At 35.7% G+C, this 24092-nt stretch overlaps 2 protein-coding genes across 9 annotated transcripts in view; one reads left to right on the forward strand and one right to left on the reverse strand.

The window, feature by feature from the left end:
- The window catches only part of cadm2a (cell adhesion molecule 2a), a 477303-nt gene that overhangs the window by 186270 nt on the left and 266941 nt on the right, over positions 1 to 24092 (reverse strand). The window lies entirely within an intron of this gene.
- Positions 1 to 24092, forward strand: part of LOC127519936 (CD209 antigen-like protein D) — a 35960-nt gene that overhangs the window by 2076 nt on the left and 9792 nt on the right. The window contains exons 2-7 of one of the 6 annotated variants that reach the window (XM_051907581.1): positions 143 to 348; positions 3586 to 3879; positions 4060 to 4187; positions 19167 to 19273; positions 19787 to 19821; positions 20409 to 20602. In XM_051907581.1, the coding sequence (XP_051763541.1) occupies positions 189 to 348; positions 3586 to 3879; positions 4060 to 4187; positions 19167 to 19273; positions 19787 to 19821; positions 20409 to 20446 (762 nt within the window). In that variant the 5' untranslated portion in view covers positions 143 to 188 and the 3' untranslated portion in view covers positions 20447 to 20602. Of the gene's footprint in view, positions 1 to 142; positions 349 to 3585; positions 3880 to 4059; positions 4188 to 4347; positions 4455 to 4565; positions 5076 to 19166; positions 19274 to 19786; positions 20024 to 20408; positions 20603 to 24092 lie in introns of those variants that run through there. The other 5 variants (XM_051907579.1, XM_051907580.1, XM_051907577.1 and 2 more) reach the window with 5 other exon arrangements.

Below are 24092 nucleotides of genomic sequence, written 5' to 3' on the forward strand. Positions count from 1 at the left end.
CATCACAATAAGGAGGAAAAGACTATCACAGCTATGCCAAATGATCTGATGTCACATGTTTCAGTTTTCACACGTTGACCACAAACTGTTCTCTAGTGTTAAAAAGAAGACGAGTGCTGACTATTTAAATTTATCTACACAGGAACAAGGTACAAAATTGTTTAATGTTTGACGGTTGAAGAGCAGAAATGTCTGACGGTATTTATGACAATGTAATCAAGACTGAGTCTGAAGGAATGAAGACAGAGAGAGTGGAGATGATGGTGGAAATCTACGAGAGTGTAGATTGTGTGGGAGATCATGACTTCAGGACAGAGACAAACATACAACAACCACCTGAGTGTACAGGTAATTATATTTATTTCTTTGATAAAAACATCACAGTTTGCACGTTCAACCATTTAACATCATATTTCTGGTGCTCAGGAAGTGATTGTGTGAAGCTGCCGTGTTCTTCTGATGCTGTTACAGGATTTTAAGTAGAGATGGGCATTTTTCCAAAATATTGTATCCGAATATTTGGGCTCGTAAAAAAAAAAATATTAGAATACACATGTCTCAAAATAATTTTGCTATCAGATAAGTTATCTTCTTTGCTCACTCGGGGGTACAGCTGCGTTTACCTGATGTGAATGCAGTGATGGACAGCTGTCTTTCCTCATTCGACTGGTGTTTTGATTTCATGTGCTTTCTCATTATGGTGGTGATATTATGATAACTCGGTCTCATTAAATCATTTGATCAAAAGTCATTACGTTTTGTAAGATCATTTTCATCCAAGTAATTCCAAACTTTGCAAGGCAGACAACAACCTTATGTGATGATCAAATAAAATAAACTTGTTAAACATGCTCCACAGCGCCAGCCGGTGCATATAGTTATAACTGCAAGTTTTAGTGCTTTATCATGGATTCACTGCATTTACGGCCAGCAAAGCAACATAGTAAAATTCGAATAGTATTTTTATTTTTCAAATATTAATTACAGGTCGAATATTTGACTATTTGTGCACACCCTTAATTTTAAGTTAAAGTTAGACAACAAACTAACCATTTGTGTATGTTTTTTTTGGAGAATCACTAAACTAAGTCAAATTGTGTTTACTCCATTAGGATGGTCATAAATCTAATATCGGAAATGATTTTACTACCTGAACTGTACACTGACAACCTTAAACACTGAAGCACAGTGTCAGTCCACTGTTTGCCCTTTATGAATAAAGCAAACCTTGCATTTGAGTGTGTTCAAATCAGAAACAAAAAGAAAAAGCTATGTTGCTATCATGACTGTCTCATGGAGGACCTGAGGCCTTCACAGAAAAGTTCATGAGAATGCTGCTGTATCTTTGTGTTGCTGGTGAAACAGAGAAACCACAGACCATAAACAGCGTTTTCAGTCTCAGCTTTACCCGCATAGTGATGTTAGTTACAATCAGGAGCTTCTGTGGAACACAAAAGATAATGTTTTGAAGATTTAAAATAACATAATAACATAAAATAATACCACATACTCACGGGTTTTATTCCAAGTCTTCATACAATCATACAAATATTGTAATAATCATATTACAAAGTAATCATACAATAGCTTTGTCTGATGAACAAACCTAAATGTAAGTTTTCATTCATTTATAATATTCTGCTGTGAGATGTTAAATGCTGCAACTGAATCAGAATCAGTGACTATGTTTACATATAACAAAATCTTAAAATTCATCCTATATTGCACATGCAGGTAACCAGTGAAGAGATGCTAGAACCAGTAAAATTATTTCCCTCTTCCTAGTACCAGTCCACAACCTAGCATCTGTGTTTAAACCAACTGCAAAAGATGCAGAGATGAATGATTAAGACCTATGTACAGTGAATTGCAATAATCAAGTCTAGATAAGATGAAGACATGGATAACCATTTCCAGAACCTTAAATGAGAGCAGATGTTTTAATTTGGTTATTTGCCTTAGTTGGAAAAATGGCCGTTTAGGGATGGGCCAGAAATTATTAAGATTGGTTATTAAGAATTATTAAGAAGGAACACGACCGCTGTCCAATGAGCTATTCATAATAGCCAATACACTGGAGCCAACAGTATCCAAAACCAAAATAACATCAACAGAAGAGGTTGTAGGCTTAATATGTTGGACTATATCCACAAGCTCAATGAGGGATATTGGATCAAACCATTCAAACCGAGCAGAGCAAGTGACTGGTACAGAAGGGTCATGACTACTAATGGTAATACTAGATCAAAATCATCCACCTTACCCATTAAAAATCTAAAAATGCTAGACTTATAATCAGATACACAAAAATCAGACAGTTCAACATTATATACAGGAATACCAAAAGATAAAACAAGACCGTGTGTATAACTGTGATCATGAGTAGGGCCAGAAATATGCTGAAATATCACACTTTTATATTAATTTAATTACTTAAATAGACGCGCTGCTGTTCAGGAAGAATGAGACGGCAGAAAGCGCATCCTGTTTGTTTTGTATTTTATTTTTTCAAAAGCACAATGTTTTGTTGTTATTATGAGTTTACACAAATAAAAATAGACCCTTTACAGTTCGGAATGATGCATTACTCTTATCTGTATACAAAAATGAGAATATTTTTAAATTGAAAAAACGCAAGTGATCGCGCCGGCGCCTCCATGTCACGCATTAAGCGCAATATACTTTAGCTGATTCGCACAAATACTTGGATATATAATAGCACACATTTATCTAATGTTAATGTTAGAGTGAGCAGCCATGTACAGTTACTACTACTTACATGTTTCAAAATGATAAGCCATATTTGAGGTCAATGAATGATAGGCGAACGTTTGGATTTCCTGCCCGAAATACTGTAATTACCACAAGGACCCGCCATTAACGATCTGTCCCTGACGGACTGCGTGACTTTGCCACTTCCTGTGGAGTGTGGACAAACACGTCAAAATGGCGTCGGGACAGGGTCAAAGACAAAAATCTAAATAAAAGTCTTTAAACAACGAAGAGTGGAATCAACATACATTACACAGACAAAATAAGAAATACATCTCTAATACAATAATAAGGATTTTAGTAAAAAAAACAATATTAACAAACATACAATGAAAGAACACTGATGTCAAGAAAAATTCTGTTAAATGTTCTGGTCAATTTAAGTTCACTGGATTAAGTAAGACTTCTTTCATATAATTTTACTGTACTAATTTGAACCTAGCTACTACATATAATTACCACAATAGTGCCCTTTTTGTTATGCAAATCAATTGGTATTAACAGACAGGATGTCACATGCTCTTGTACTGTGACATACTTTGCTACACATTGACCTCATGTACTAAAATTAGAGTCTTAAAAGGAGAGGACTACAGAGTACATTTGTACACAGACAGTTTCTGCCATTTACGTACATTACAGGCAAGCGAGAATGTCTCAGCCTGTTTATGGCAACATAAACACTGGTGGATCATGTGGTAGGAACCGACGCACCAAGGGAAACAAAACACTTCGAGACACAGGTATAAAACATACTTTCAGTAGTGTCTGTAGAAATTAAGAAACATTTATCTTCATGTCTGCCATTTTCAGAAAGTGACTCTGTGAGGATCAGAAGCTCCAGAGCAGCTCTAGTGTGTTTGGTGCTGCTGTGTGTTCTTCTGCTGACTGCAGTCATAGTGCTGTGTGTCTACATCCATTCAAACAGCAGCACAAACTACACAGAAGAGACACACCAGCTACTAACTAACATCACCAACCTCATAGAAGAGAGAGACCAGCTACTAAACAAGATTACCAACCTCACCGAAGAGAGAGATGGGCTAATAATAAAGAACAAAAACCTGAATGAGAGAGACCGGCTAAGAAATGAACTTCAGATTTGTGGTAAAATTTCTTTAGTCTATGCAGTTATTTGCTATACAGCAGACATTTTTAAAGCATGATAGAGTTGGGTTGTGCTCTTAGTAACTTTCAGTGTACACAATCTATCTATACTATCTGTTATAAGTTACGGACAGATAAATGGTGATTAAAAGCTAAAATCTGAACTTGATCTGTTAACAGCTGTATGGACTTGCTATCAATCCAGTATTTACTACATATCTAATGAGACGAAGAACTGGACTGAGAGCAGAAGATACTGTACAGACAGAGGAGCAGATCTGATCATCATAAACAACAGAGAGGAACAAGTGAGTGTGAGAAAGATAGTTTGTGTGTGTGTGTGTGTGTGTGTGTGTGTGCGTGTGTGTGCGTGTGTTTGTTTGTGTGTGGCAGCTAAATGAGAGATGGTCATGAAATGTTTCTATTGTCTGTTTATGAAATAAATGTGCAACTGTTTGATCTGCTCAGGATTTTGTTAAGAACATATCTGGTGCTGCTGTAGTCTGGATTGGTCTGACTGACAGTGATGTGGAGGGCACATGGAAATGGGTTGATGGCAGCGCACTGACCTCTGGGTGAGAAATCACTGAACTGAACTGATTAATATCTATTAAATGATTCTCACAGTCAGCATCATATCACACAGAAAGCAGCACTGAACATCTAATGCTGATCTGTATTTTCAGGTTCTGGGCATCTGGAGAGCCTAATGGAGGTACAAGAGAGAACTGTGTTGTGACTGTGGCTGTGCCTAAATTCCCAGAGTGGCCTGGTTTAGTAGGATGGCTGGATGAATCATGTAATCAAGCTTATCAATGGATCTGTGAGAAAAATATTTCACAACTCATGCTGCCATAGGAACATCACACATCTTTTGATGCAAGTTTAACAGTACAAAACTTTTGTAATAATTGACTGCACAACTGCACATTTTGAATGTCTCTTTTGTCAGACACTTATTTTATGTCCTGGAGTTTCTTGTAATGAGCTGATGAGTTGAATTTGATGTCTGTTTAATTAGGGAGATTATATATATATCTATAAATTCTAAGTTCTAAATTATACCTGTATTATTAATTATTATTTATTACCTCCAGACCAACAAAAAACAACAACAACAAAAAAACATATACATGTATTTTATATATATATATATATAAGTGCCACAAAATAATAAACATGTCTAAATTTTGTCATGTGTTGTCACATCTGGCCTCCTTTTACAGCATCAGCATTTTCCTGGGAACTAAGATTCACTTAAATTAGGAATTTAAATGCTTGAGAACTACAGTACATAGTCACAAAGAACTGTTTTTATCTCCTTTCATTTTTTCTCATGTAGACAACAGGTAAGTAAAAATATAAGGATTATGTGATATAGTGCATATAGCAAAATGCCCCTTTCTACAGTAATTTTTCTCACTGACCAATGAGTTTGAGCATTTAAGTGGCTTTTCTAAGGTAAATTTTACGTTATGTGACATTGTTCTCCAGCTGTTTTATACAAGCTCTTTCCAAGGTCGAAAGATAAGATCTGTATCTGATTATTCTCATATAGGACACGTTTAAGTTTATTAACCTGCTAGCAAAAATAAATTTAGGTGCAAGATATGCAGCGCCAATCTGCCATATACATAGAGTTTTATATATATATATATATATACAGGTGCTGGTCATATAATTAGAATATCATCAAAAAGTTGATTTATTTCACTAATTCCATTCAAAAAGTGAAACTTGTATATTATATTCATTCATTACACACAGACTGATATATTTCAAATGTTTATTTCTTTTAATTTTGATGATTATAACTGACAACTAAGGAAAATCCCAAATTCAGTCTCTCAGAAAATTAGAATATTACTAATGACCAATACAAAGAAAGTATTTTTAGAAATCTTGGCCAACTGAAAAGTATGAACATGAAAAGTATGAGCATGTACAGCACTCATTACTTAGTTGGGGCTCCTTTTGCCTGAATTACTGCAGCAATGCGGCGTGGCATAGAGTCGATCAGTCTGTGGCACTGCTCAGGTGTTATTAGAGCCCAGGTTGCTCTGATAGTGGCCTTCAGCTCTTCTGCATTGTTGGGTCTGGCATATCGCATCTTCCTCTTCACAATACCCCATAGATTTTCTATGGGGTTAAGGTCAGGTGAGTTTGCTGGTCAATTAAGAACAGGGATACCATGGTCCTTAAACCAGGTACTGGTAGCTTTGGCACTGTGTGCAGGTGCCAAGTCCTGTTGGAAAATGAAATCTGCATCTCCATAAAGTTGGTCAGCAGCAGGAAGCATGAAGTGCTCTAAAACTTCCTGGTATACGGCTACGTTGACCTTGGACCTCAGAAAACACAGTGGACCAACACCAGCAGATGACATGGCACCCCAAACCATCACTGACCGTGGAAACTTTACACTGGACCTCAAGCAATGTGGATTGTGTGCCTCTCCTCTCTTCCTCCAGACTCTGGGACCTTGATTTCCAAAGGAAATGCAAAATTTACTTTCATCAGAGAACATAACTTTGGACCACTCAGCAGCAGTCCAGTCCTTTTTGTCTTTAGCCCAGGCGAGACGCTTCTGATGCTGTCTGTTGTTCAAGAGTGGCTTGACACGACAGCTGAAACCCATGTCTTGCATACGTCTGTGCGTAGTGGTTCTTGAAGCACTGACTCCAGCTGCAGTCCACTCTTTGTGAATCTCCCCCACATTTTTGAATGGGTTTTGTTTCACAATCCTCTCCAGGGTGCGGTTATCCCTATTGCTTGTACACTTTTTTCTACCACATCTTTTCCTTCCCTTCGCCTCTCTATTAATGTGCTTGGACACAGAGCTCTGTGAACAGCCAGCCTCTTTTGCAATGACCTTTTGTGTCTTGCCCTCCTTGTGCAAGGTGTCAATGGTCGTCTTTTGGACAACTGTCAAATCAGCAGTTTTCCCCATGATTGTGTAGCCTAAAGAACTAGACTGAGAGACCATTTAAAGGCCTTTGCAGGTGTTTTGAGTTAATTAGCTGATTAGAGTGTGGCACCAGGTGTCTTCAAAGTTGAACCTTTTCACAATATTCTAATTTTCTGAGAGACTGAATTTGGGATTTTCCTTAGTTGTCAGTTATAATCATCAAAATTAAAAGAAATAAACATTTGAAATATATCAGTCTGTGTGTAATGAATGAATATAATATACAAGTTTCACTTTTTGAATGGAATTAGTGAAATAAATCAACTTTTTGATGATATTCTAATTATATGACCAGCACCTGTATATATATATATATATATATATATATATATATATATATGCACACACACATACACACACACACACACACACACACACACAAGTATGTTTGTTTTTGTGAATTCCATAGGCGTAATGGTGTTTATACTGTACAAACCGTATTTTCTATCCCCCTACACTACCCCTACCCCTAAACCTACCCATCACAGAAAACTGTGCACATTTTTACTTTCTCAAAAAATCTCATTCTGTATGATTTATAAGCCTTTTGAAAAATGGGGACATGGGGTAATGTCCTCATAAGTCACCCTCTCCTTGTAATACCTATGTTATACCCATGTCATTATACAAATTTGTGTCCTGATATGACACAAAAACACACGCACACTCACACACACATACATGCATACATGCATACTGTGTGTGTGTGTGTATATATATATATATATATATATATATTTATTTATTTATATTACGGCTGCAACTAATAATTATTTTGATAATCGATTATTTCTTCGATTAATCGGATAAAATCGGATAATATCTTATTTAAAAAAAAAAAAAAAAAAAGTATATATTTTTTATTTAAAGCCTTCACTGTGCTTACTGCAACACCTGTGTAAGGATAATGACACAGAAGAGAAGATCTTTTATGAATAAAGTCATTATTTTTGTTTTGTTTTTGCACACAAAAAGTATTGTCGTCGCTTCATAAAATTAAGGTTGAACCACTGCAGTCACGTCAACAGTTTTAACAATGTCTTTAGTACCTTTCTAGACCTTGAAAGTGTTGGTTAAATTGCTGTCTATGGACGAATCATACACTTGGATTTCATCAAAAATATCTTAATTTGTGTTGAACCTTCATTTATCCTCAGAACACAAATTAAGATATTTTTGATGAAATCCGAGAGGTATGTGACTGGTCCAACTGCTTGCGGGTGTGGAACGACAGGAGGGCAAGTAATTAATGACAGAATTTTCATTTTTTTGTGAACTAACCCATTAAGGTTGAATTTCTTTAATGCAATCTACTTGAATAACTCATGTAAAATCTCCTAAATTATTTAGTCTATGACTCAATTAATTTAATATTATTAGTGAAATGTGCTTTTTTTTTTTAAGTTGACTCTCAAAAGTGTGTGATTTAGAGTGAATGGAAATGACATGTTTATATTTGACTTTGAATTATGTTGTACAATTAAAAGACTGTATGCTGATAGTATAGCATAAGTAAGAACAAACTTGTTACTGCACCGGCAATAGCAAAGTTATTGCTCATTGAACAAAGCAACATGCTTCATATTATTAGTACATGCAGTTATTCACAACCTAACCATAAGCTCTACTCTTGTGCACAATGGTAATGATCAAAACTTCAACATTTACATTTAGTCATTAAGCAGACGCTTTTATTTAAAGCGACTTACAAATGAGAATAGTAGAAGCAATCAAATCAACATGAGTTCAACAGTACGCAAGTGCCGTGTCCCAGTCCCAGTGTGGATAGGGTCAAGCGGACAGGTACTAGGGTGATTGGAAAGGATGAGTTTGGAAACATCTGCCTCCGAGAGCAAAGAGAAGGAAGGGAGAGCATGTGTGTTTTCCATTAAGATGTGATTGTCAGTATGTGGTGTGGAGAATTGGCTGCTGATAGTTGTTATTTTATGTGTGAAGAATGTGGCAAAGTCATCAGCTGTAATTGATGTAGGAGCGAGGGGAGGAGGGCAAAGAAGACCAGAGAAGGTTTTGAAAAGTGTGCGGAAATCAGTAGAATTGTTAATTTTATCGTGATAGTATGTGGTTTTAGCATTTGAGACATTTGTAGAGAAAGAAGAGAGGAGTGACTGATATAAGCTAAGGTCAGTAGGATCTTTAGATTTGCGCCAACTCCTCTTTGCAGACCTGAGTCTAGACCGATGCTCAACATAACAGAAACTTTCAAATATCAAACATAACTGAACATTAAACATTAACAGATATTTCCCTTCACTCAAAAACACATAAAATAACTAAGGCTGGGAAGCGATAAAAAATTGTAATCTAATTAATTACATGATGTGGCGATTAATTAATCTAATTGATTGCAAATTTATCGTACATCAAATTTGGCTGATAAATTATCCCCAAAAGATAATTTGAAGTCATTTGTCTAAAGCATCAAATAGACATTACAAAAAGTATATTCAGAAAGAAATATTTTATTTGATTCAACATAGAATTTATTACACAATCTTTTGGACCACGAGGATGAGTAAATGATGACTGAATTTTAATTTTTGGGTGAACTAAATCTTTTTTTATTATTATTATTATTATTTTGATTATCAATATGGAAATATGAAATTGAAAGGAAACATATGGTCAACTGATGTTTTATGAATTATTTTCTTAGAGAAGTTAATTTACTGAAGGCTACCAAGAAAGCTAGGTTACTAAGTTTATTAAATGAATTCACAATATGTGCACATTTATTATTAATGTGGGGGGGGTGACACGTCATGCAGGCACAATAGCTGTATGACAGATGTATCACTTTTATTTTGTTTTTGTTTTTTTTATTTAAAATATTCACAAACTTGTTGACTATAGCCTATCATGACCTATAGGCTATATAGGTGTTGAGCACCCAGGGAAAAATATGAGATATTCTCTATTATTTTAAACAATAAAAAATGACTGCAGCTTTCAGACGTGACGTTCTTTTCCTTTTTTAACGTGAAAGCGCTTTAACCCTTTCAAGCGTGAGTTTAAAATATTCTAACTGACCCCCCAGAGTGAGTTTTTTTTAAGGCGACCGTTATTTTAGAACGTTTGCCCTTATCATTTCCATGGCGACGCGTTTTGCGTGTCGCGAACGCTGAACGCAGCCACAATAACACTGTATGACAGATGGATCGCTATTATTTTGTTTTTCCTTTTTTATTTAAAATATTCGCAAACTTGCTTACCATGTCATCAACCATATGATATTCCGATTCTCAAATATGTGTAAGTGAGTGTGTTCTGTCGTTTAAAAACCTTTATAAACGATCTTTATCTTGATCTATAATGCGAGATGGGCGCCGCCATCTTAGTTTGCGCTGCAGTTCACAGAGTCCTGTCAGTCAGATTTACAGCATGTGAATTCATCAGTTTCTCCCGAAATATATGCAAGTAAGTGGCTGGTGAACTGGAAGAATAATAGAGTAAACTTTATAGTTACTTAGGCCCATTATGTGTGTCTGATTTGAATAAATGTCGGCAAATTATACTTGAATGGATTGTTATTACTGCTTTCACTGATGTCTGACATCACTGTGTATTTTATAAACTCTAAATGTATTGTTTTAATGGTGCTTATGCGTATTTAAATGTCTGAAACCTTAAAAGAAGCATTATGTGGCTGAAAACACTGCATAGCTTTGGTATATGACAAGAGCTGCGCGCATCCGTCTCACAGCCAAAGCGCGAAAGAACAGTTTGAATCTCGCAATTATGTGACGTCACTGAACGTTCGAAATCCCATATGTGGGACCGTACCGCTCAAAGGGTTAATGTAATGTGCAGAACGAATCAATCACTTATGGACGGTTCGGCTGTGGGCACCAACCGACAGAAACATAAAACGGCGCTTAATATTTGAATGTGATTTGTCATTTAAATCACATCAGTTGATCTATAACGTGCGATGGGTGCTGCCACCACAGCGAAAGCATGTTTGAATTTAGCAGTGAATGCTCTGATCTTACCGGTGTTGTAGTACACTTCAAAGGGTTCAAATCTATCACCTTTCATATCTTTATCGAACTGCATTCTATAGGCTTTATCACACAGTGAGATGTTGCTAGGGCTGCACGATTAATCGTAATCGAATCGAAATCGCGATTTGGCTTTGTGCGATTATGACATCGCAAAGGCTGCGATTTTTAATTATATAAATATGTACACAGCATGTTAGTGAAGAGCTGCTCTGTGATCAGTAGTAAATGACGCTCCATCTGAGAGCACTGCATTAGAAAAAGCAACACACGTCAAATATACAAACTTTCCAAACATGAGAAGCCTTTATGAAGTTATTTTCTAACAAAAGACAACATTTAATGTGTTTTTACTCCAAACTCACTTCATAATGTCAGTTGAGTGTTTGAAATAGCATTTTGATTAGCACTGGATTATAAATATACTTTATTATTACGGAAACACCCGAGAAGGCTTGAAGAAAACATATAAACCTTGCATTGTTGTAGTCGTCTGTTTGTTTTATTCATGTTTAATCAATCAAAGCGTTTCTACCTTATTTTTATTCAGTCACAGCGGTAGCTTGATGCCCATTGGGGATTTCCTGGAACAGCGTTTGTTATATTGAGTATTTGGAGTATCTGCTCAAGGGCGCCCTCCGGCGTCCAGTATGAAACAGACATGTTTTGGGCCAAGTAAAGCTCACTCAATCCTATTCAGGGTAAAAATAGGAAAAATAATTCCTCTCTCTAAAGAACATTGAGGGGAACATATAATCAATACGTTTTTCTCCAGCGTACATAAGTGTACTTTTTTTTTTTTTTTTTTTCCCCACAGTGGATGCATATGAGGCACGTAGTTCATATTAAATACATGGACTCCATTTTTGATTTTGCATACCTACTGACAAAAAATAAAAAAATTATTGAGACAGATTTTTATCATAATAATATAATATTTGATAATAAATCCTTAGACCTTTCTAATGATTTATAGACATACTGCTTGCATGTTAACAGTTAACCCCACATTTTGTCATACAAGTTTTAAATATTTTCTAATTATTATAGTTATATGTATAATTAAATACTATTGCTAAATACTTTAATAATGAAAGTTATTACAACAGTAATATTTCTTATTTGGTTTAATATTTTTATTTAGCAATAATGATAATAATAATAATAATAATAATAAAAATAATTAGTCAAAATAATATATTAGCACAAAATTTCGGGCCAAATTGTGCAGCCCTACAAACAAGCAAAACAAGCCTGGTATTGTTTATAATTTTTTTTTTTTTTGATTTGTTTTATAAAATCGCATTTTAAATCGCAAATTGCAATTTTATCCAGAAAAATCGCAATTACATTTTTTCTCCAAATTGTGCAGCCCGTAATTAATTAATCTAATTAACGCATTAAACTCCCAGCCCTGAAAATAACATTTAATTTCAATATTTACTCTCCATTTCCAGCCATATGCAAAGCATGCTGGGAACTAACAATGGTGTCTCTAAATAAAACCACATAATTGAACTAATTCTCTAAAAATAAATAGGTAGCCCTCTTTCCTTAACTTTATTAGCTTAATCGTTCCTCAATTCAAGCCTCAAAACTGCGTAAGTTTCCTTAAAAAAAAAATAGGAAAATGTCTCTCTTGGTTTTATTAGTGTAATGTTCTCAATATTTAAAAGAAGATAAGAATATAAGAACATTTGCTTGTTGATGTTTTGACAGCTTTTTGTTTTATTGTTATTCTGTAATAAACTAAATTTAAAACTTTTTTTGTTTGTTTGTTTTGAACACACACACACACACACCCACTCACCCACACTCATTCATTTGTTATTATTAACTAATAAAAAATATACATTTAGTCCTGATTCTTTTAGTGTTCACACTATCATTTTAAATGCTAAACCTAAATATACAAACAAAAACAGCTTTTATGAAGAAGAAGAAAAAAAAAAAAAGCTTGTGCATTAAATGTGCTCATTTTATGTGTGTACATATGGTATTTTTACGAAGTGAAAATTCATGAAGAGCTTACAAAAAGTGTTAAGGAGCCAGGAATTCTTTCATTACACACAAAAACGAAGGTCTGCTGCAAGATACACAGTTCCGATACCTGTACTGAACTGTACTGTGTCGCATCTTGTGAAATCCCATTCTGTTTTGGTTCATTTAGATGTCTTTTGTCCATGTTGCATTGATATTTCAGTGAAACCTCACCAGAGTTAGTTTGGAAGCGGACCAAGGGGGTCCACTTGTTTGGTGCTTCGCTGTAGACATGTCTACAGAGCAGAAACACACAGAGACAGCTAATATCTCACAAAAAGCAGCACTGAACATCTAATGCTGATCTGTAGTTTACTTGTGCAAGGGAGGGACAACCTGTCAAACTCTCACAGCAATGGCAAAACATCCAATCAATTCCCAATGGACTAAATCAAGTCCCGGTCTAGATTTTTTTTCATGCTTGAGAAGTTTCACTCGGATATACATTACAGTAAGGAAGAAAAGACTATCGCAACTATGACAACTGATCTGATGTCACGTTTTTGTTTTCACACATTGACCACAAACTGTCCCCTAGCATTAAAAATAAGACAAGTGCTGACTACTTAAACATCTAAACAGGAACAAGGAACAAAACTGTTTAATGTTTGACGGTTGAAGAGCAGAAATGTCTGAAATTATTTATGACAATGTAATCAGGACTGAGTCTGAAGCAATGAAGACAGAGAGAGTGGAGATGACAGTGGCTATCTATGAGAGTTCAGATTGTGTGGGAGATCATCCCTTCAGGATAGAGAAAAACACACACCAACTACTTCAGCATACAGGTAATTACATTCATTTCTTTGATAAAAACATAACTAATATCATATTTCTGGTGCTCATGAAGTGACTGCCGTGTTCTTCTGATGTTATTACAGGATTTTAAGTTTTAAGTAACCATTTGTGTATGTTTTTTGGAGAATCACTAAACTTAGTCATTCTTCTCATGCAAAATATGTTTACTCAGGATGGTCATAAATCTGAAATGATTTTACTAACTGAACTGTACATTGACAATCTTAAACACTGAAGCACAGCGTCAGTCCATTGTTTACCTTTTATCAGTAAAGCGAACCTTAAATGAGGCCAGGTGCATTTGAGTTGTCTCATAGAGGACCTGAGGCCTTCACAGAAATGTTCATGAGATTGTTGTATCTTTGTGTTGGTGGTGAAACAGAGAAACCACAGACTATAAACGGTGTTTTCAGTCTCAGCTTTACCGGCATAGTGATGTTAGTTACAATCATGAGCTTCTGTGGTACATAAAATACAATGTTTTGAAGATTTCATAATTAAATAGGTCCTTGAGAGCCACATCATTGAATGCCAATCCCTCTGTAGCACCACTGAACTCCAGGGCAAACTCCCTTTCAATTTCATGTTCATGATCACCCTGGTGTGCTAAAAAATGTAAATATGAATATGAATTGGAATATACTTGGGGAATATGGGGATATTTTACTCATAAAAAATCTAGGGGTGCCAATATTTGTGGCCAACGTGTTTTGGAGAAAAACATTTATTTCATAATGTGATTTTCCCCCCAATTTCAATTCTTCAATGAAAGTTAGATTTTTTGCTAATTTTATGAATTAAAGATCAAAAGGATAGACAAGGCAGATTTATTTTTACAGTCATCTTTGATCATATTTATCAAGGGTGCTAATAATTCTGACCACAACTGTACAATTCATCCTTTTCTTGGTTCTTTTGGTCCAGACCAAAAAAAAATAAAAATAAAAATATGATAAATGGTTCGCTTAGTGAACATGCAAATACTAGTCGTTTACATTTTTTTTTTTTTAAATCTTTTTAATGTTTTGCTTCATATGTTTACAAAGGCTAAATTACCATTATGTTAATGTTAGCCTACATCTTACAGCCTACAACTTTTTCATTTTTCAAGTTACTATATCAACATCCTAAGAAAATACGATTAAATAATGTATAGTTGTCAGCATGTCAAGCTTGTCTTGCACATTGAACACATGGAAATGGGTTGATGGCAGCACAGTGACCTCTGGGTGAGAAATAACTGAACCGATTATTATCTAATCAATGATTCTCACAGTATGTATAATATCACACAAAAAGCAGCACTGAACATCTAATTCTGATCTGTATTTTCTCTCGTAAACCACAAAACCAACTTCTTTACTTTCTTACAGTACATTTAGTATGTTTAATGCATTTAATATTTAGTCTAAAGACATCTGGTTGTTAAAACCACATACGTAAATTTTACTCCTCCAAAAAGTGCTAAGAAATAAACATGTGAGAGCGTGTTATAGACTAAATAACATGTTACTGCCAGATATGACAGGGCTACCGCAGCATGAATCGCCGCAGATGAGCAGCTGAGTATCTCTTCAGCAAGCCGACGTGCAACCTGCCTGAAATGTAAACTAAAAGTAAGTCACAGATGCTCAAAACACAATCATCTTCATTAAAAGTAATGAGACTAAATTATCTTACCAGTGCTGTTGCCGCACTCTCTCCTATTGCGGTCTTTAATTTTGAAATTAGCTGATGATCAATAAAATGCAGCTCATATTTGTTGCTTTCAGTGACACATTTATGTGGCCAAGTGTAAACGGAATTGTTTTGATAAATCAGCTTTGATAAAAATGCAGTGACCAGGTGTGAACAGACACAAAGAGAGCCAGGGTGGATGTCAAGATTTTCTGTTAATATTATATGTTAAGTTTCGTGGTGTGTTATTTTCATTTAAATGCCTGATTGAACATACTCAATTAACTTCATTCTGTGTCAACCTCATTGTATTAATAAAGTTCAAAACTTTTCTTGAAGCCTTCTTGAGTGTTGCATATTTTAACCTTTAGATGCATTGATATAAGATCAATTTTGTTCTGCATTTCTGACCAACTAGTGCAAGAAGACACAAGCATAGGAGCCGATTTATGCAATGGAAGAATAGTCTTTAACCACAATTAAGGGTAACGCTTTATTTTGATGATCCACTTAAGACATTCTTAAGACATCCACTTAAGACAACCCGAAGCAATGGGTTTTTGTAAGAAAAATATCCATATTTAAAACTTTATTAACTATAATAACTAGCTTCAGGCAGACGGCCGTACACATTGATTTGCGGCAGAAGAGTGAACTCTGACCGCGACGCATGATGTAATGACGAACGTGGAAGCACAGAGGTTAGAGCAAAACAAAACACCGGTTACAAATTAAAAGTCTAAAACCAGAAATTTAAAAGAGAAATGTCAGAGGATTTCGATATAAGAGAAGAGGTGAAAAGCTTGAGTTTGTTGCACAGCCCTATTTGTTTAAACTGCGAGAGGTGTCTAAGCTTACGCTATTCCTACATCCTACGTCATACATCGCTACAGGGGTTACTCTTGTGACACAAGTTGACTTGCGCAGTATGCATACGGTCGTCTGCTGGAAGCTGGTTATTTTAGATTATGAAGTTTTAAATATGTATATTTTTCTTCCAAAAACCCATTGCTTCGCTTCAGAAGGCCGTTATTAACCACCTGGAGCCGTATGGATTATATTTATGCTGAATGGATGCATTTTTGGGGGGCTTCAAATCAGGCCTCCCGTTCACTACCATGATAAAACTTGGTAGAGCCAGGATATTTTTAAATATATCTCCGATTGTAGCCATCCTAGGTGTACACATAATACACCTAGGATGGCTTGAGGGTGAGTAAATCATGGGATAATTTTCATTTTTGGGTGAACTATCCCTTTTAAAGGGTTAGTTCACCCCAAAATGAAAATTCTGTAATTTATTACTCACCCTCATGTCGTTCCACACCCGTAAGACTTTCATTCATCTTCGGAAGACAAATGAAGATATTTCTGATGACAGAATGCGGTCAGATTTACTTCCATTGACTGCCTTTGTAACTACAACTTTGACGCTTCAAAAACTTCATAAAGAGATCGGAAAACTAATCCATATGAATCGAGTGGTCTAGTCCAAATTTTCTGAAGAGAATCGATCGTTTGTTATGATGAACAGATTTAATTAAGGTGAAATTCTTTTTTTTTTTTTTTTTTTTTTTTTTTTTGTAAACATTCGAATTTGAAGTGATTATTTAACAACACTCCAAACTGCCTTCTTCATCTTTGCTGTGGTTTACAAGTCTGAGCTGGCAAATGTTTAAGGCTCAAATCCTGCAACCCATCTCCTACCATCATGTGACCTTTAGCCCCACCTAACCCCAAACTGCACCAACAGAAGTACAACAGAACAATTTAGATGAAAATTTGGGATGTGCAGAACTACATATTTTCATATCTCTGCAGGATTGTCTGAACGATAATTCATCTAAATTGTTTTATAATTATGGGTGATAAGACACATTTCAGACAGGCAGACAGACAGACATATAGATAGATAGATAGATAGATAGACAGACAGACTCTAAAAGATCGAAAAAATCTACTAGAGGACTTGCGTCAATAGTAGCACTGAGATACGAGAACTGGACAGAAAAGATGTTGAGGTGATGATCACTGATGCCAACAGAGACACAACGAACCGACATGATGTCAGGACAGAAACAGAGAACTCAGACACCGCAACACATCAAACACTTCAACACTCAGGTACTAAGACTCATTTCATTATAGTAACATAACTAACATGCACATTTAAGTCAAATGAATGTTTAAGAAATATTTATCTTCATATCTGTGATCTACAGGAAGTGTTTGTGTGAAGATCAGAAGCTCCAGAGCAGCTGCAGTGTGTTTGGTGCTGCTGTGTGTTCTTCTGCTGACTGCAGTCATAGTGCTGGCCATCAAGCTCAGTAAAACGATTGATGAGTTTTACATCAAGTACAAAAACATCACAGAAGAGATAAATGAGTTAAATAACAGAAAATTAATCATGAAACAGAATACTACGATTTTATCAAATTATAATAAAACCCTGATTACAGAAAAATGGGCATTACAGAGCGAGATGAAAGAACTGTGGCAACAGATAGGTAAAATGGGTGGTAAAAAACTACACCAAAGCTACACAACTATTCAATATTTAAAGAATATTGTATGTATGTTTTGGGTTACTTGTTATAAATAAGTTGTGTCAGTCAGTGTGGATGGAAATAAAGAGCTAATTGTTGTACTGGTTGTTCTTACAGATGGATTGAAGTGCTATCAATCTAGTCTTTACTTCATCTCCACTGAGAAGAAGAACTGGACTGAGAGTAGGCGAGACTGTACAGAGAGAGGAGCAGATCTGATCATCATAAACAACAGAGAGGAACAAGTGAGTGAAAGAGAATGTTTGTTTGTGACCATAACTAAGTTTGGAGCAACAAAGGCTACTTTCACACCTAACCCTAACCCTAACCCTTAGTACTCAATTCGGATTTATGGCTCAGGTCCGATTCTTTTGTAGAGCTGTTCACATTGTTGTTTTAAATGTGGCCAATATCAGATTCCAGTGTGAACAGAAAATGGTCCTTAACTAACCCGCATGCGTAAAAAAACGATAAAGACGTCACGCAGCACGCTGTCACATGGAAGTAAACACAGAGAACATTAAAGTGTTTACGCATTTATTTATAGTGTGATCTGAAAAAGATGAGGATGAAAAAGATGATAAAAGACACATTTATGGTACGAGCCCTGCAAATTGCAGAGCTTGTGCAAGCATAATTGACATCCACCTGATCAGATGCTTTCTTTACTGCTGTTTTCTCACCACTGTAATTTGTTGTGTGTTTATTTTGTTATTGAGAGAAAAGCACACGGCACATATTAATATTAATCTAAACTCTCAGCAGCGAGGGGCATCAGAATGATTGCTAACAGACTATACCGCTGCAAAGTTATTTCAAAATTCTTTTTACCCCTAAACAAAGAACGAAAAATAATTTCGCTGTTAGTATATCTCTAAATGGATCTTTGCTAACTCAGTTCCTCCACACTCCCTTTCAATTTCTCCTTCTTAACTTTGAAGATTACGGTGCATTTATGTATAAGGTTCGCAACTTCATTAAAACAATATTTGAACTTCATAACCTTAGACCTATTCCTAATTCCACATATTCTTAAACCAGCATATCACAAAGGGCATTCTGGATTGAACCAGAAATCTTCAGAAAGTCACTCTCCTCTTGTGCTCCGCTCATATGCTCTTATTCTGAGACATATTCTTGTAGAAAGCTGACTCATAAATAAAACAAATACTAAAACAATTAGTTTTCATTCAGGGGTATGGGTTTTGGTTACATTAACAAGTATGTTTCTTCATTCATTAGGAGTTTTTAAAAAGAGTTCCAGGTGGCACTGAAGTCTGGATTGGTCTGACTGACAGTGATGTGGAGGACACATGGAAATGGGTTGATGGCACCAACATGACCTCTGGGTGAGAAATCACTTCTCTAAAACTACATCCACCAAACTCGGCACAGATCTACAGCCTGTTCTGACTTTGTCTGTCTGTCAATCTATCTGTCTATCTATATTTCAGCCCTTTTATATTCTATCAATCCAAACCCACCATAGCAACCAAGTACAAACATCCTGGAAATGGCTAAGCAACCACATAACATGCCTTGGTAACTGGTCAGAACACTTTAGCTACACCGTTGCAATCATAAAGTACACTGTGCAACCACACAACCACCACATACAACCACCCAAAACACCATAGCAACCACCTGGCAACACCCTAGCAATGCCTAACAACCACCTTGAGCAACTTCCTACAGTCATTCTGTATATCTGTGTGACTGTACAGCCATTAAAACAATCAAACTTTTAAAATGCTTTTAAACTTTAAGACAAAATTAAAGTTAGTCTTGACAAACTTTATCTTACAGTCAGTATCATATCACACAGAAAGCAGCACTGAACATCTAATGCTGATCTGTTGCAGGTTCTGGAGGGATGGAGAACCAAGTGATAGCACTGGTGAGGAGGACTGTGCCATAAATCTGTCATCAGGGTTTGCTGATTATTCATGTAATGAAAATTTTAAATGGATCTGTGAGAAGAACACATTTTAATTTGCATTGCTATAAAGGGTTGTTACAACATTTTTGTCTTATTTCACTTTTTGTTCTGAAACACAGTTCTACAAGTTTCCATGTAATAAATCATCTTGATCATTAAAGCACTGAGTAAATTTATTTATGATTCTATTATATTTTATTAGTGATACATGTGTGCAGCTTCTCATCCACCATATTCACAATTAAAGCTGAAGTGTCCAAATATGAACATTATTGAATGTGTTTCAGTAGATTAACTCAACAAATGGAGTGAGATTGGTTTTTTTTTCTTCTTTACTTAAATTCTATATGGTGAGGCTAGTGATGCAGAAACCACACTTCACATTTAAGAGGAAAATAATCAACTTCAATCACTTACAAGAATTAAGAAACGTTATTACATTTATATCAAAGGCTTAACAACTTGACTACTTTTCTAGTAGTGTACAAAAATATTTTATCATAAATCGTTCTTGTTTATCTGCAAAATCTTTTTTATATAAGCAGGATATGACTGCTCAGTGCGGTCACAGTGGTGTAGTTAAAGTTGAACTCTAAAAGCATCAGTACACAGCTGTGTTGTCCACACACAAGCAACTTACACAATCTGACTCTAAACGGCTGAAAATGTGCAAGAGGAACAGCTAAAGGTATTGAGATTCATTTCATTATAACAACAAACACACACATTTTAGTCATTTGAGTTATTAAGAAACATTTATCTTCATGTCTGTGGTGTTCAGGAATTGATTCTGTGAGGAACAGAAGATACAAAAGAGCTACAGTGTGTTTGGTGCTGCAGTGTGTTCTTCTGGTTGAGGCGATCATATTGCTGGGTCTCGAACTCAGAACAAAGACTGATGAGTATGAAAACAGTGAGGAAAAATATAACCAAAAAAGGAACACGCTATGTGTTGAGATCAAAGTCTTGTTAAAAAAAAACGATGAATTGGTGAATGACATTAACAACAAGACTAAACAAAATCACCAGTTAAATGAAGAGAAAGAACGACTGTTAGAACGCTTTCGTCAAATGGGTAATCTTGAACTTCACTAAAACTACACTAATGTTTAGCATTAAAAAGATGCAGTCTTTATGTTGTGTGTACACACGGTTATTAGTAAGTTTCAGTTCAGTGTGGACGAGAACAAACAACTCATAACTAAACTGGTTGTGTTACCAGATGGATGGAAGTGCTATCAATCCAGTTTATACTACATTTCCTCTGACACGAAGAACTGGGCTGATAGTAGAGAAGACTGTTCGAACAGAGGAGCTGATCTGATCATCATAAACAGCAAAGAGGAACAAGTGAGTGAAACATTGATTCAGATTCATGATTCGTTTACTCACATTAGATGTGTGTTAGCTGACATATTACAAAATGATTTCACTTCTATTCTATTATTAGGAGTCTTTTAAAACTGATGCTGGGTTCTGGATTGGTCTGACTGACAGTGACATGGAAAACACATGGAAATGGGTTGATGGCAGCACATTGACCTCTGGGTGAGAAATTACTGAACTGACCTGATTAATATGATATAAATGATTCTCACAGTCAGTATCATATCACACAGAAAGCAGCACTGAACATCTAATGCTGATCTGTTGATACAGGTTATGGGCGTCTGGAGAGCCCAGCATGGGCAAAGAGGAAGACTGTGCTGTGCTGTATCCATCAGGGTGGTATGATTATCAATGTAATAAGGATTTTAAATGGATATGTGAGAGAAAAGCATCTTAAAATAAAATCTGTAATGTCATCGCTAATAGGAAGCAAAATAGCTGTACTTGTATTTGCAAAAAATATAGTTGTACTTTTTTTGTAAGCTACAAGTCCTACTGTAATAAATCATCATTATTAAATTAAGAAAAATTATTTGTGTTTCTGTTATATTTTATTGTTGCATGTGTGCAGCTTCTCTGCAGTTTTCTGGCATGTTAATATGTATAGGCTAGAAGCAACTCAACATTAATAAAAAAAAAAAAAAAAAAAAAAAAAAAATTTATACTCAACACCAGTGATGCCAAAAGCAGAACTACCAAACGATGAGCTCCAACACACATCAGATCAAGAGTCTGCAGCCTCACATTAGGAACAACAGACTGATTTTAAATCTAGGCTAACGGCTAAATCTGGCTAACATTCACTTCCTAGACAACAAAAAGCATTCCCTATGAACACAATCTATAAGAGTCAAAAAAACATGCACAGACAAATCCAAATTAAACCCTGCAGCTCGTGACGACACATTGATGTCCTAAGACACGAAACGATCAGTTTGTGCAAGAAACCGAACAGCATTTATATCATTTTTTACCTCTAATACACCACTATGTCCAACTGCCTTGCGCACGGCACCCGGTGCGTGAGGTGTGTATGCGCTCTGGTGTAGTTTAAAGGATTAGTCCACTTTCAAATAAAATTTTCCTGATAATTTACTCACCCCCATGTCATCCAAGATGTTCATATCTTTCTTTCTTCGGTCGAAAAGAAATTAAGGTTTTTGATGAAAACATTCCAGGATTATTCTCCTTATAGTGGACTTCAGTGGTCTCTCCAAACGGTTGAAGGTGAAAATTACAGTTTCAGTGCAGCTTCAAAGGGCTTTAAACGATACCAGACAAGGAATAAGGGTCTTATCTAGCGAAACGATCAGTCATTTTCTAAAAAAATACAACTGTATATGCTTTATAAACACAAATGATCGCCTTGCACGTGCTTCCGCTTTCCGTATTCTTCAAAAAGCTTACTCTGTGTCCTACGCCTTCCCTATTCTACTTACGGAAAAAACGGAACTGCCGCCGCGTTCGTTCCGTAAGTTGAATAGGAAAGGCGTAGGACACACAGCGTAAAAATACAACTGTAAAAATACAGTTGTATTTTTTTTAGAAAATGACCGATCGCTTCGCCCTTATTCCTCGTCTGGTATTGTTTAAAGGCCATTGAAGCTGCACTGAAACTGTAATTTTGACCTTCAACCGTTTGGAGAGACCATTGAAGTCCACTATAAGAAGAATAATCCAGGAATGTTTTCATCAAAAACCTTAATTTCTTTTCGGCCGAAGAAATTATCAGGAAAATTTTATTTGAAAATGGACTAATCCTTTAAACTATGCCAGAGAGCGTACACACCTCACGCACCGGATGCCGTGCGTGCGCTCAAGGCAGTTGGACATAGTGGTGTATTAGAGGTAAAAAATGATATAAATACTGTTCGGTTTCTCACACAAACTGATCGTTTCGTGTCTTAGGACATCAATGTGTCGTCACGAGCCGCAGGGTTTAATTTGGATTTGTCTGTGCACGTTTTTTTGACTCTTATAGATTGTGTTCCCATTGACATGCATTATACGACTGACAGACTGCAACAGTTGGAGTTAAAAATCATCATTTGTGTTCTACTGAAGAAACAAAGTCACCTACAACTTGGATGCCCTGGGGGTAACATCAAATTTTCATTTTTGGGTGAACTATTCCTTTAACTTATAATAATCCAAACAGGTAGCGATCCATACAAAGAAGACTAACACACACCATACTATCAATGTGACCGGACAAAGAGTGCAGGATAAGGTGACATATAGGCCTATACAAACTCAAACAAGATAATTATAATGATGGTAACCAAGGATACAGATGAGTGACTTAAATCTGAAAAAAAGAAGACGTGCGACAAAATAAAACAAACTGAAATTCCATGAAACCGAAACTAACTGAAGATAGCTGTGACAGATATAGTAAAGACATATTATGTGAAGAAATGTCTCTTAGTGACAGAAACCACTTCGTTTCACTTCCTCTAAAGAGTTTTTAGCACAGCAGGTTAAAGTTTCACTTAAAGATGCATTTTTTTTTCTTTTGAATTAAAATGTTTTACCACTAAAAATATTAATAGTGCTTTTAAGATATGTTTCAAATGATGTACATTCATGCAAGACTGCAGTCATATAAGTTTTGAAATCAAGTAGCACAAAATGTCTGGCTAACATGTACAACCGTTGATCTTTCTTACAACCGTTGATCTGTAATTGGTTATTAAAAGAGAGAGCATTCAAAGGCAGAATATTTAAATCATTACTATTTAATGGATTCGTTACAAGGCTTGATCAGTTCTAGTTTCCTACAACTAAAATATGGCCAAAAGTTACTCTGAAACGCTGTGAGACATTTTGACCACAGTGGT

The sequence above is a fragment of the Ctenopharyngodon idella genome, chromosome 10 (genome assembly GCF_019924925.1).
Source record: "Ctenopharyngodon idella isolate HZGC_01 chromosome 10, HZGC01, whole genome shotgun sequence".
NCBI classification, from domain to species: Eukaryota; Metazoa; Chordata; class Actinopteri; order Cypriniformes; family Xenocyprididae; genus Ctenopharyngodon; species Ctenopharyngodon idella.